We start from the raw sequence: 13,204 nt of genomic DNA on the forward strand, positions 1-13,204 counted from the left end.
CCCAGCCTACTCAGTGTTATTTGCGGTGGTGTCAATAATCAGACGGGAACATCAACTACACCGGTCACGCATCTGATCTTTTTTTGACATCCTGCCTAAAGCGAGGACTTATCTAGATATACAGAATACATGTTTTAGCCTTTTGAAGGGACATTTTGGGATAGACTAACACTATTCCTATGTTTTCTGAGTTATCACTTTCTAAGTATTTTTCTTCCTGTGATCCACTTTCCAATCATTTTCAGGTATCTAAAGAAACTATAAGAGTTAGAGCATTCCCATCTTTCAAAGGAATGTTTGATTTTCAGGGTCTGATCCAAGCTAAGTCATTTATCTCCTTTCCCCATCCCTTTTCCTGGATAAGATATCAGAAACAAAAACTATAAAAGCTATAAATATATGTTAAAAAACAAAGACAAAAACCAGTTACTAACATTTTGGCTGAGTTATCTTGCAAGTGCCATTCACTCACTAAGTGTAAAAAAATCTTTTCTAAACATTATACAACTGGAGTATTCAGAGTGAGAGGTGTTTCAATTGCCTGGGAATTCCCACTTTAGAAATACATCGCCATCTAGTGTTAAAAACAGCATTGCATTTTATACATACATTTTATACATATAATTTTTTATTTTTTTTGAGACAGAGTCTCGCTTTGTCACCCAGGCTGGAGTACAGTGGCGCGATCTCGGCTCACTGCAAACTTCACCTCCTAGGTTCAAGCGATTCTCCTGCCTCAGCCTCCTGAGTAGCTTGGATTACAGGTGTGTACCACCATGCCCGACTAATTTTTGTGTTTTTCGTAGAGATGTTTCACCATGTTGGCCAGGCTGGTTTCGAACTCCTGACCTCAGGTGATCTGCCTGTTTCGGCCTCCCAAAATGCTGGGATTACAGGCATCAGCCACCGCGCCTGGCCTATTTTTACATTTTTAAATTACTCCCATTAATATTGCCAGGAGAAGCCAAGAAGTGTCAGAGGTTTTTAAACATCAGCTATAAATTACCTGTAAAATATAATAATGAAATATGCATTCAATTAGCTGATAATTTATTTTTAAGTTTGGTGGTATTAAAAGGTCAGGAAATAAAGAAAGAACTGGAGACAACATTATACAGGGGAAAGTTGCAGTTTAGAATTTTGATAGCTAGACTAAATTCCAAATCTACAGTGAAAAATTTTACATAATGACATGTACCAATATTAGTTGGGAGATATATTTTGGGAAGGTTTTCAGATGAAAATACAAAAATTGGAAGAAAGAAACTAGCTAGTTTTCTCAGTAAGTGGCACTGAAATCGTAAGGAAATTCTAAGATAATTAGTGACATCCAAAAAGTCCTAATCTAAACAAAGTTTTTGGTAAGCAATCAAGGTACTGTTAGAAACACAAAGCAAAATATAATAAGGACAGGGTGACATGGAATGTAGTATGACTTTTACAAGACAAATATATCAACTCAGACACATGCAAATAAGTGATATCCATCAAAGCACTCACCCTGTCTAATATGCATGAATTAGGCTGGGCGCGGTGGCTCACGCCTGTAATTCCAGCATTTTGGGAGGCTGAGGTGGGTGGATCACCTGAGGTCAGGAGTTCGAGACCAGCCTGGCCAACATGGCGAAACCCTGTCTCTACTAAAAATACAAAAATTTGCCGGGTGTGTTGGTGGGCGCCTGCAATCCCAGCTACCTGGGAGGTTGAGGTGGGAGATTGGACATGGGAGGTGGAGCTTGCAGTGAGCCGAGAATCCACCACTGAACTCCAGCCTGGGCGACAGAGCAAGACTCCATCTCAAAATAAATAAATAAATAAATAAATAAACAGATAAATAGATAGATAAATGAAATGGAAGAACTATGAGGCTTCTGAGTGAGTAATTTCTTAAGAATTTTTGGAATGATTATATTCCAAAAATCATTCAGTATCTTTTTGAAATCCTTCCTTTTTTATATTTACCTTCATACCATGGAGAAGTGCCCTTTGCAAAATAATCATGCTTCATTTTTCTGACCCAAAATGGTATTGTAGGTTAATTTTCAATCTTTTATACTACATTTAGTTTGGGATGACTTTTAGCAATTTCCAGCAATCTACCTTCAAAGGATAAAATTTTGCCATTTTTGAAGATATTAAAAATAACACATGAAAAAAATACCTGCAAAGATGAAAAGTTTCAAACAGCAGGTCCACTTGGGAAAAGGTGTCTGGCTGGCCTAAGTGGCTTCTAAGAAGTTTCTAAGAAGTTAGAAGTGACTTCTAAGGTCTCAAGTCACTGAACCTGAAACAGTGTTCAAGCCGATTTAAGTTCCAGCATGTCTGGAACCATCTGTTATATCGTCAACCACCAAGCCCCAGGTGGACATCAAGTTTACGAGGGAGAATGCTATTTCAGCCAGTAATGTTTGCCTACACAATCCTTCGAGAATGCAAAGTCTAAGCTTATTTTAAAGTCACTCACATATCAATAGGGCAAACTGATGACAGACTCGGAATAATTTTTACTGAACACCTACTATGTGCAAGGCCCTGTTCTTGGCACCAGCATTTGAAATGCATTCCCTGCTCCCAAGTCACTGTCCATGTAGGTGGGGAAACAAGAGGCAGCACAGTGCATATTATGCACCAATGGTATGGACAAGGTAGAGGAGAGGAAATAAGGGGAATTAAGAGGTTGCATAGTAAATATTATGCATCAATGATGCGGACAAGGTAGAGAGCAAAGACGGAGGAGAGAAGACCCCCCGCCCCCACTTTGTGCCCTCTGAGGCTTTGTTCTTGGTAAAGGAGGCAGCAAATAGAGAGTGGAGGGAAGTGAAGAAAAGATCTGGGAATGGGATCATCAGGGCTGAGGGTGGGGAAGCACAGTAGCCTGAAGGCCTCTCACATAAGTGATGTTTGAGAGAAAGGCTGAGCTGAGGGAGGAGAGGATGTGGGCCCTGCAGAAGCCTTGGGGACAGCATTCTGGGCAGGGGAAGCAGCAACCCTAAGGCCCTGCCTCATTCCTAGAGTGCTTAGGGGAAGCAAGAAGCCCAGAGTGGGAGGCTGGGGGATAGGAGCACTCACTGCCCCTGTGGGGTGGTGGGTGGGCATCTGGAGGTCACAGCGGGGTGGCAGCCAAGGAGTCCTCAGCAGGAGTGAGTGCAGATAGCAGGAAGGAAGGGTCCCAGGGCAGAGCTCAGAGGCACCCCACTCTTTAGAGGGCTACACATGAGTCTAGAAGGGCTAGCAGTGAGATGAGGGAAGAGTCCAGAGTTGAGGCATCCTGGAGGCCAAGTGTAGACAATGGATTGTGGAGGAGGGAGATCAGCTCTGTGGCATCCTGCTGCCTGTCAAGTAGGAACAGGAGGCTCCAGGACCAAGATTCTGAGAGGGGAAGGGGATGCTGAGGGAAGGGAGGTCCCTGGAGATCTGTCTGGAAAAGATTCAGGAGGGAAACTGCATCACACAGGACCAACAACTTTCTTGATACGTTCAGCTGGAAAAGGAAGGGGAGACAGAGAGTCCAGGTGGAAGCTGGGTCAGGAGAGGTTTTTACAGTTTTTTTTTGGAAAAGTTTAAACATATTTTTTGATAAGGGATACAGAAGAGAAGGTACAGGCCTGATTCCTAAGTGGACGCGTTACTCCTTGCTGTAAACTCTCATTAACTGGCAGCTTTAAATAGATTTATATATGAGTAGACTTGATTAATATTTAATCACTTACACATGGGAAACAGTTTCCTGCATTTGATTCACTCATTCACCCGCTAGTACATAACTCGTACTTGCTGCCTTTGGGTACCCTGCTCTTTAAACTCTTCTGGGCCTCAGAACCCCTTTGAAAATGTGATGAAAACCAGTAACTCCTTTGCCCAAATAACAATTTGCATCAAGTGTTAGAAGGTTAGTAGAGTCCCCGAAGCCAACCCTTAGATCTGGGGGTAAACGGTTATCAGGTTAAGAAGCATTTCTAATTGTGTTGTCTTATTTTGTTTTTTAATCAACAGGTTTTTAATTCTGTTAGCATAAGATCATGTACACCCTCTTAGCTCAGGTTAGATGCGTGTTTAACGTTTAACTGCTGACTGGTAGCAATCACCCTAACATCAACTGTATAAGCCAGGATATTGCAACTCTAAGTCATGAACTTGAATCTTCATTCCAGAATCTGAGAGGGCATGGCATTGGGCACTACTTACGTGATTAGCTCCTTTTTGAGATCTCTTGCATGAAGCTTGGGTTTAGGGCTTGGTATAGAGGCCTCTCCAGGAAACTTTTTTTCCTCTAAATTTTCTAGACAGCTCACTGGGTCTTTCTGGAAAACAAACAAAAGAACAAACAAACAAAACACAGAAGCCATTAGGGAACCCTGGAAAGACAACTAGATTTAAAGTCATTGAGGCCAGGTTTGAGTTTTGGTTTTGGACTTGGACTTGGCTGAAATACCTTAGAGGATTTGTATAAGAAATAAACAAGATAGGCCAGGCCAGGTGGCTGATGCCTGTAATCCTTGGCCTTTGGGAGGCCGAGGCAGGTGGATCATGAGGTCGAGAGATAGAGACCATCCTGGCCAACATGGTGAAACCCCGTCTCTACCAAAAATACAAAAATTTGCTGGATGTGGTGGTGCGTGCCTGTAGTCCCAGCTACTCAGGAGGTTGAGGCAGGAGAATCGCTTGAACCCGGGAGGCAGGGGTTACCGTGAGCCGAGATGGCGCCATTGCACTCCAGTCTGGTGACAGAGCAAGACTCCGTCTCAAAATAAAAGAAAATAAATACATGTGATAATAAGAATATGTCCTGGTTGTTACAGATCTTTATCCTAAGTGAAGAATGAAAAAGTGTAATTGATATAGAACACCTTTCAAAAGTTCACATTTTGGCAAATATGATTACAGAGGTAGGTATTTCTTGAGCCATGTAGTTAATATTTTAGTATGTTTCAAGGTTTCTTGTATTAGGAATGCTCCCTAGAGAGCACAGGGATCGTTTATATGTCCAGCAGTCACAACAGCAGTAAAACCAAAGAAGTATTGCAAAAATGAATCACACAAACTTTTAAACAGAAAAGGGGGAAGTTTTGGTTAACTGAATGCCCCTTCTAATGTACACATAATTAAGATCTAAATTATTTGTTTAAATATGTAATAACTGAGGCTACAGTATTTAGGCATTTAATTTGATCTTTCTGGGTAATTGCTTTTATTTTTATATTACTTCCTGTTTTTCTGAAATTACTTGTTTTGCTAAATGGGTATCTTGTAGCACTTTCCTTCCTGGATGGAATTTCTTGGTGGATATTCCTAATTTTCATGCTCTTCTCTTAAGTTTAATACTGACCTTGATTTCATAAGGAAGACTCACTAATCCTTTCAAACAATTTATTTACCAAGTGATGTATTGTTTCACAGATAACAAATGATGGTTTTTCTCAATCACATAATTAGCTTACTTTCATCATTAATCTTGTATCCAGTAAATATAATACTTTCTGGATTTAATATTAAAATCAGATGAACTAATATAAAAAACTGTCTTCTAAATCTCAAAAGTACTGATATATTTAAGGTAAGTAAACTATTTTGAATAGTTCAAAATAATTTTTTTAAATTAAATGAATATAAAAATACTATAGCAAAATATAATTTTAGTAATTCTGAGTCTATATTCAAAAGCAATGAGAAAAAAACAAAATTCCTGGATTCTCCCAGCCAAAGAAAAATTCTAAATGCTGATCTCAGTCATCAAGGCAAATGTAATTTTTTTCACTAATTACTTGGCTAACAATTCGATCAATTATTTTACACAAGAGCATACTGTAGTAAATACATTGGTACACTGTCTCAAGTGACATTGTCTTCAGATTACATTAATGAAACCTGATTTAGTACAATTTATCCGTATTATTGATGGTGTTAAGTGTTTCATTTTGTTTTACTGGTAAATGTTTGAAAATAGAAGCCGATAAAAAGAGGGGATTTAAAAATAAAGAGAAATGTATGCTTGATAATAATTCCACACTAGGATGCAAAGAGAGGTGCTAGTTTAATGCTGCCTCCATGGGATTCACAGCAAAATAGATGATTAACACTTACCTTTTAAAGTTTTATGCTGTAAATGGCTAAAATGAAAAAATTCCAAATTTTAAGGCCTTAAACCTGATAATTCCACCATCTCCTTTATTTAGTCCTATCTGGATTTGGCCTGAGTATATTTTCCACTACAATTTAGAAATGTCTTGGCTTTTTGAAAGTAGATACAAATGCTAAATCCGTTATTGTCTCAATGTGGAACAGCTTTTGTTTTTCTGTTTAGATGCCGATTTTTTTTTTAATGAAAATGGCATAAAGCAAAAAGAGCCATTTTATTATTTATGGTAAAGTTATGAACAAAGTCTTTCTAAGAAGACATATATTTACAGATTATTACAAGTTTCTAGCTGTTGTTTTAGGGCTGAATCTATAATTATGGAAGGCAAGAGAATGGGGAATTTTGAAAGAAATAATCCATTAAGAAAGTTTAAGTTATTTTACTAAATAATATAAACATAAAGCTTGCAGGATATATATTATTTATTTTGGTATAGTAATATGTGATAATGTTTCAACAGGATAATTTTATTGCATACGGCCTTTTAAATATTTCGTAACTTTAACACATAGACTCATATACATACAATCGTTTTATGAAATAATTGTCTTTTCCCCTTTTCTTTGCTCAACATTCTACCCTTAGAAACCTGCAGAGAGTATAAGTATTAAAATCCAGGTGGCTGTCACTAAAATAATTAGTTTTGTTATGGAGGCATTTTATATCAAATGAATTCCTAAACAGCAGCCAGTGTAAATCAATAGCATTTGTAAAAATCTTTTTCCAAGATTTAACGTATAATTTTGAAAATAATAATTTTATTTTGTGGTTGTGTAAAAGAGGATGTGGTATATATATGTGTGTTTAGAGTGTACATGCATGGAATGAAATTCCTTTAATGTACAGATGGAAGTTTATATTGATTTCAGTAAAGACCAGGACATAATGGTAATATGAATAACAGATAATAGCATCTGGCACTCTTAACATTTTAAGCCCTGAAATCTTTGGAGAACTGACAGTTGAATGAAACTGACAGCCCTGGTTATTTCTCAACATTTTCCTTTCGAGATATTTTGAGTTTTTTCCAGATCCAGGAATTTTTTTTAGGGGGCATCTGGACAGGCTATTTCACTGAGAGAGAGACAGACAATATTTTCTGAAAATTACCACCAAAATTAAGCAACTGTTGTGCATATGAACTAGATAACAATGAATTAGAAATAATCACTCAATTTCTGGTTGTATATGTGTCTTATGTGGTGGGGGGAGAGGGAAGTGGCAAAGGGAAAGATGTGGGTGGGAGCAGGGACATACCACATTCCAGTCTCCAAATGTGAACAATAGATTGTCTGGAACACACATAGCTATTCCAGGGAAGCTCACTGGAAAGTGACAAGAAAGGATCAGTTCCGGAACTGTTTTTTGTGGTCACATTGTGTGGACTTGCCTGGATCACAGGAGCTCCACTCCTGCACCCGCAGAAACACTTTAGACAACTGTTGCCACCAACACACCTTGCCACCTGCCATTTCTTCATTCTTCTCTTTTTTCTTTCCTATTAAATTTTTCTCAATATCCCCTAAGCAGTCTCCAGTTTTTGGTGATTTTTTTTTCTTTTCCTTGTTTTCCTTTTACCCTCTTCTTTTTCCTTTTTTCCTTTTCCTCATTTACCTTTTTCCTCATTTACCTTTTCCTCATTTACCTTCTTCTCTTTTTTTTCTTTGTTGTAGGGAATTGCAGGCCTATTACTTAATTTCATATGACCAGGAGCAAAACTTTACCCCCCTCACATTTCTCCTCTAAAAAATTTGATAATAATCCTGCTTTTCAAGATTGTTGGGATAATGAGACATTGTGTATAAAGGTTCCTTATCTTTATTTTATTGTACGTGGTATCCCTCTGATAGCTTGTCAATGAGCGCATTTAATACAATCTAATTTTTCAAAATAATACCTACCAAACATTACATTTTTCATTTTCAAGATCCAGAACAGGATGTGAAAAATACTGTTAGTAGATTACCTTGGCACAGATGAGGGAACAGAGAACAAGAGTGAGAAACCAGATTAGGAGTTAGAGTGATTCAGAAGTACTTTTATGTGTGTGTCTCCACCAACCTTAGCTTCCCCAACCAATGAATCACCCTGTTCAGATAGCTGGGACAACAAGCATTTAGCTTAAACAAATATTCTGTCAGCTGAAACCTAGGGCAAGCACATTGAGTCCATGAGCTCACTTAGCATCTCCAAAGTCCTCTTCGATACTCTTAGTGACACTGAATTCCCACATAGCTTCTAAATTCCAGATGTCACAATACTTAGGTTGAAAATTGTAGCAGTCCAAGCCTGTGTTGTCAGACCTGGAGTAAGTAAGCTATTCTGTAAAGACCATCAATCCACTCTGAAGAATCCCATTTTGTGTGTGTGAATTTGCTGGGAAATGAAACACTGTCCCAGATATATATGCATGAGATAAAAACATACTCAAGTTGAATCTATAAAGCTACCAAGATGAATCCAGATGATTTTTTGAAATTAAACAAAAAACAAGATTAAAAAGTAACAAAATATTTCTTATGAAATCTCATTTTCTGGCTTTCTGGGTGATAAGAACTGTGGCTAAGGAAGTGATAGGAACGGGTTTCTGAGAATATGAAGAGTGCAATGTTGACATCGTTGCTGAGGGCACAAAAGTATAATCAGTATCAAACAACGCAAGACACCCTAGATGAAGATGAGAACTTACTTGAAGCAAATGTGTTTTGTTACTACTCAGGATTGGAGGCTTATGCCTGACACTTTCTGGTGAATACATTCGCCATAATCACAAGGATGAGTGCAGAAAGCCCAAGTGCCACTCTGCATATGGCATTGAGATACTCCCAGAAATGAGAACATGTTGGGATTTTGAACCTGCATGAAGCAGTTATACTTAATTCATGAGACACTGTCCTTCCTGTAACATAAGGACTTCTACTGAACCCACATCCACACCCACTGGGCCAACGGTCAGGTTTCTCTTTAGGGCTGTAGATGCAATGTGCCATGATCTGAGCAGCAGTGGCCTGGCTGGAGATTAAGCAGTCATGTGAATTGAAGCACATTCCCTTACCCAAAGCTAACTCATATGTAGTAGGACTGCATCAACCATTTTGATCTCATCACAATTGTGCCTCTTAACCTGCCCACTTCCTGGCTTGCTGCTTACTTCCATTTCAGACAAGATGTGCAGGACACTCGAGGGATGTGAACACTGACAGACTTTTAGATGATACACATAGACAGAATTAGGTGTAACCTCTGTTTTTTGGCACAAGCCTGAGATGGCAGTGGGCACAGTGGTCGGGGGAAAGATGAACACTTGCCAGTTTGTGGTCATCATTTGAGGCAAATGATCTTCTTATACTTTGCGGGCATCAGTTTCACATTCGTTATCATCAAATATGTATTATTTTAATAAATGATTCTTCTAAAATAGTACTATGATAGATTGGTTAAGGCTGTCCTTGGATGCTTTGGGTGAATTTTGAAAAGCCAAGCAGAATAAAATGACTAAGGCCAGTATGACAGAATCTAAACAAAACCTGCAGTGTGTCAATCCCCTCATCCTTCCATGTGATGGCTTGAGTGCTGGAGACACACAGGCTGCCTCAGATGCTGAGGGTGTCTCCCAAGGGTCCACACCCAGCCACTTGATGCAGTTAGCCATTCCTCCCTCTCCACGTTGTGTGCCTGTGCGTGCTACTCTGTTTATCAGTGTATTTGGCTATAGGTCAGTCTTCTGAGCACATGCGTGACTGTGACACACATGCATGGTGGAAGTGTGTCCTATTCATTGCTGTATCTCCAGGTCCCATGTCACTGACTGGACTTGGAGATGTTGGCAAAACCGTGCTGAAGGAAAGAAGGAAGAAAGAAAGGAAGGAAGGAAGGGAGAGGGGGAAGGAGGGGAGGGGAGGGGAGGGGAGGGAAGGGGAGGGAAGGGGAGGGGAGGGAAGGGAAGGGGAGGGGAGGGGAGGGAAGGGGAGGGGAGGGAAGCGACGGGAAGGGAAGGGAAGGGAAGGGGGAAAGAAAAACAGCCCAATCTTGTGATCAAAACTGTGTATGTTGACTTATACTTTGAGATGTTAAGCATGTGCAAAAATCAAATTAGATCTCACCACCCAAAGTCTCTAAACTTCAAAAAGCTATAAAAGGCGTTGCACACTGCTGCAGAGAATGGCTATTTCAGTTCTTTACACATATCAACTGGCAAGCCCATCAACAACTGCCCTGACAAATAGCAAAATAGGATTCCTTACTGTAATAATTAAGTTCACATCTGCAATTACATAGAGTCTAAACAATTGAGGGTTCTGGCTATCAGTTCTTTTGAATGACACTGAGTAGTCCATGGCTAATCAGGCCTAGTCAGGTGGCTCAAGCCATAAGGCGAAGGTTAGATGAATTCCTGCACTGTCGCACCCTCTGGCTTTCAGGGCCAAAACCACCTCCAAGATAATCAAATACACAAATAGGTATCCTTGACTTCAAGATTAATTCAATTTAGACATCCAACATTTCAATCCAATGCCTTAAACAATGAGTCTATACATAGGTATGCTAACACAGTTCCTTCACAAAACCATGGAAAGAAATTTGACATGACTCAAAGATTCTTACTTGACCCTGATTTGATTTCATCTTCAACCCTCTGGTTCAGAAAGAATTAGTAAGCTGGCATTTCAATGTTGAGCACTACATTGCCCCTTATAGCTGCTATATGAAGGGATAGATAATACAATCTCTTGTGCAGGGCACAAAATTTCAGCCTTAATAGGAATAAAATTTACTATAGTGACATTATTTTAGGCAAGTGATAATAAAAGTTGGATTTGTTAATGAATTTCCTCTGACATTAAAAATCATCACTTTATCAAAATCTAAAACAACGTACAGAATTATGTATTATCTGAACAGGAATGTGAAATATAATTTAGGAGGGAAAAGCTAGTGATACCCTGCAATCATGCTGTCTTCGACTTATTGATTGACATATGGAAACAATACCTCTTTCTCCTCCTCTGTCTTCCCGTGAGTTTTGCTATAGTTGATAGGAGTGTCCCAGCCCTCTCGGTCACAAAGAGCCTGATAGAATGCTGCGTTGACCAGAATGCTGCTTGTTTTGAATGGGGAAGAGGAAGGAGTTGGAATAGAAGTGTTAGAGGAAGTTAGGGGTGCAGACTTGTCCAGGATTCGATTTTTTTTCATGCTTAAGTCCAATGTGCCATTTTCATCCACTTCTATTTCGGCTCCCTGGTATACAACAGGAAACAGAAAAACATTTAAGCAGTTTGCAGTTACAGCCTAGCCATGTGGGGCTTTTAAGGGATCATTTTAAATGTAAGCTTTTATGTAAGTATATCTGCTTTTAAATCTAGCTTTCTGATTTGCGTTGGGTAATGTTCAATTCTTAGGCAGACTTTAAGAACAGCCCCATTAGCGAGCTTTGTGTTTCTGGGTTTAAACAAAGTAAGCTTAATGTAAATAAGATGCTCCAAATACTAAATATATTGGCTAAAATGGTTTTATGAAAATGTGTGTGTGTGTATATACGTATACACACATATATATACACACACACACATTTACAAATTTAGCTTTAAATCTTCTTTTCTAGTTTACAGAATTATCACTCTCAATTCATCATTTAAAGCATTCACATTTGTGTTTATCAAAAGGCATGTAGAACTTTCCAACCCTTCAAATCATAATATTAATCTCACATGAGAAATATGCAAAAATAACCCACTGGAAGATAATTTTTATTGGAATATTAAACTAATATAAAAGCAACATTTTACCCTAGGCTACGTGAGCCGGAAACGCTTTGCTAAATTGTGGGGGGCAGGGAGAGGGAGGCAGACAGTGCAAACCATGCTTCACCCTGGTGGTGGTCGGGGGGTGCTTTGGGTAGCAGCTGACAGCCTGACTGAGGTTGAAGCCCCATAGAGCAAACTTAAGAATACTATATAACAGCTTATTTTCTCCACATTTAGTGTGAGACTTAAAACTAAATCCACCGCACAGTATTTCTTCTTGAGATACCTTCTACCTTTTGCCATGTGTTATTTCTCGGTTTTGTTTTTTCTGTGTCGGGAGGAACAGTACCCCATTCTGTATTTGGTTCAAGCTCCAGCAAACTGCTCACGTACCTTGTATGTTCTACAAGATTCGCACACTGGGATGGCTCATGTGGTGTCATGAATTGTGAACATTACTGTGCAGTCATTTTCAGAAGGTAGGAGGAAGGTGCCTGTCATTTTTCTAAATGGGTCGAATAGCACCTTTCTGGTATTTTTGCCATCATCCATCAATTTAAAATTAACTTCTTGACAATTTGGCTACTCTCTTTTTTTCTCTTGGCTGGCCACTTTTCTTTGAATATTTAGCAAGATCCTTAACTCTTGTGGTAACGAGCTACTTCCCAGGGGATTTGTTTTAACTCTTCCCTTTAAACAACCCCCACTCCCAACCCCCAAACAGGCGCCACTGGGCTGCATCAGCTGGGCTTGCTGCTTGTGCCTGACTTAGAAAATAAAAGCCTTTCTTTTATTTGCTTATTTTACCTGCAAAGTTTGTATTTTCAATCTCTCAGCCTACGAGATAGATATGCTTTACTATATTTGTGGGAGGTAAATACACTTCTAATATGTTGTACTAAGATGCTTTGGCCGTATCTTTCTGTCCCTTTTTAGTAAATAGTTTAATCTCTCGTGATAGTTTTAAGCCCCGAATTTGGCAGTACAGCTTATCCGGGATAATAACTTAGTAACCACAACATCTTATGCCATCTGTATAATATCAAATACATTTTTATACCAGTATTAATAAACCTTAGTTACAAAAATCCAAGATATTAACCATATCAGTGCCACGTGTGCTCTCTCTCCATGATCTCACAATGTATTCTGCCAGGAGCACATCAAAACAATTTTTGGCTTCGTAGCTGATATGTAAATAGCAATGAAACAGAGCTATAGTAATCAAGTTTAATGGCCAACGTAAAGTAAAATGCTAAATATTGTAGTTGCTGACATTTTTCATAAAAAAATAAAAAAAAACTTGGGTTAAGACTGCACAACC

General features: G+C 38.9%; 1 protein-coding gene across 6 annotated transcripts in view; it reads right to left on the bottom strand.

The window, feature by feature from the left end:
- The window catches only part of ST18 (ST18 C2H2C-type zinc finger transcription factor), a 110,430-nt gene that overhangs the window by 28,399 nt on the left and 68,827 nt on the right, over positions 1 to 13,204 (bottom strand). For all 6 annotated transcript variants that reach the window (XM_030794932.1, XM_030794929.1, XM_030794934.1 and 3 more), the window contains 2 exons: positions 11,129 to 11,374; positions 4,186 to 4,301 (listed from right to left, as the gene is read on the bottom strand). In XM_030794932.1, coding sequence (XP_030650792.1) covers positions 4,186 to 4,301; positions 11,129 to 11,374 — 362 coding nt within the window. The remainder of the gene's footprint in view (positions 1 to 4,185; positions 4,302 to 11,128; positions 11,375 to 13,204) is intronic.

Source organism: Nomascus leucogenys, chromosome 16 (assembly GCF_006542625.1).
Source record: "Nomascus leucogenys isolate Asia chromosome 16, Asia_NLE_v1, whole genome shotgun sequence".
In the NCBI taxonomy this organism is placed as follows: Eukaryota; Metazoa; Chordata; class Mammalia; order Primates; family Hylobatidae; genus Nomascus; species Nomascus leucogenys.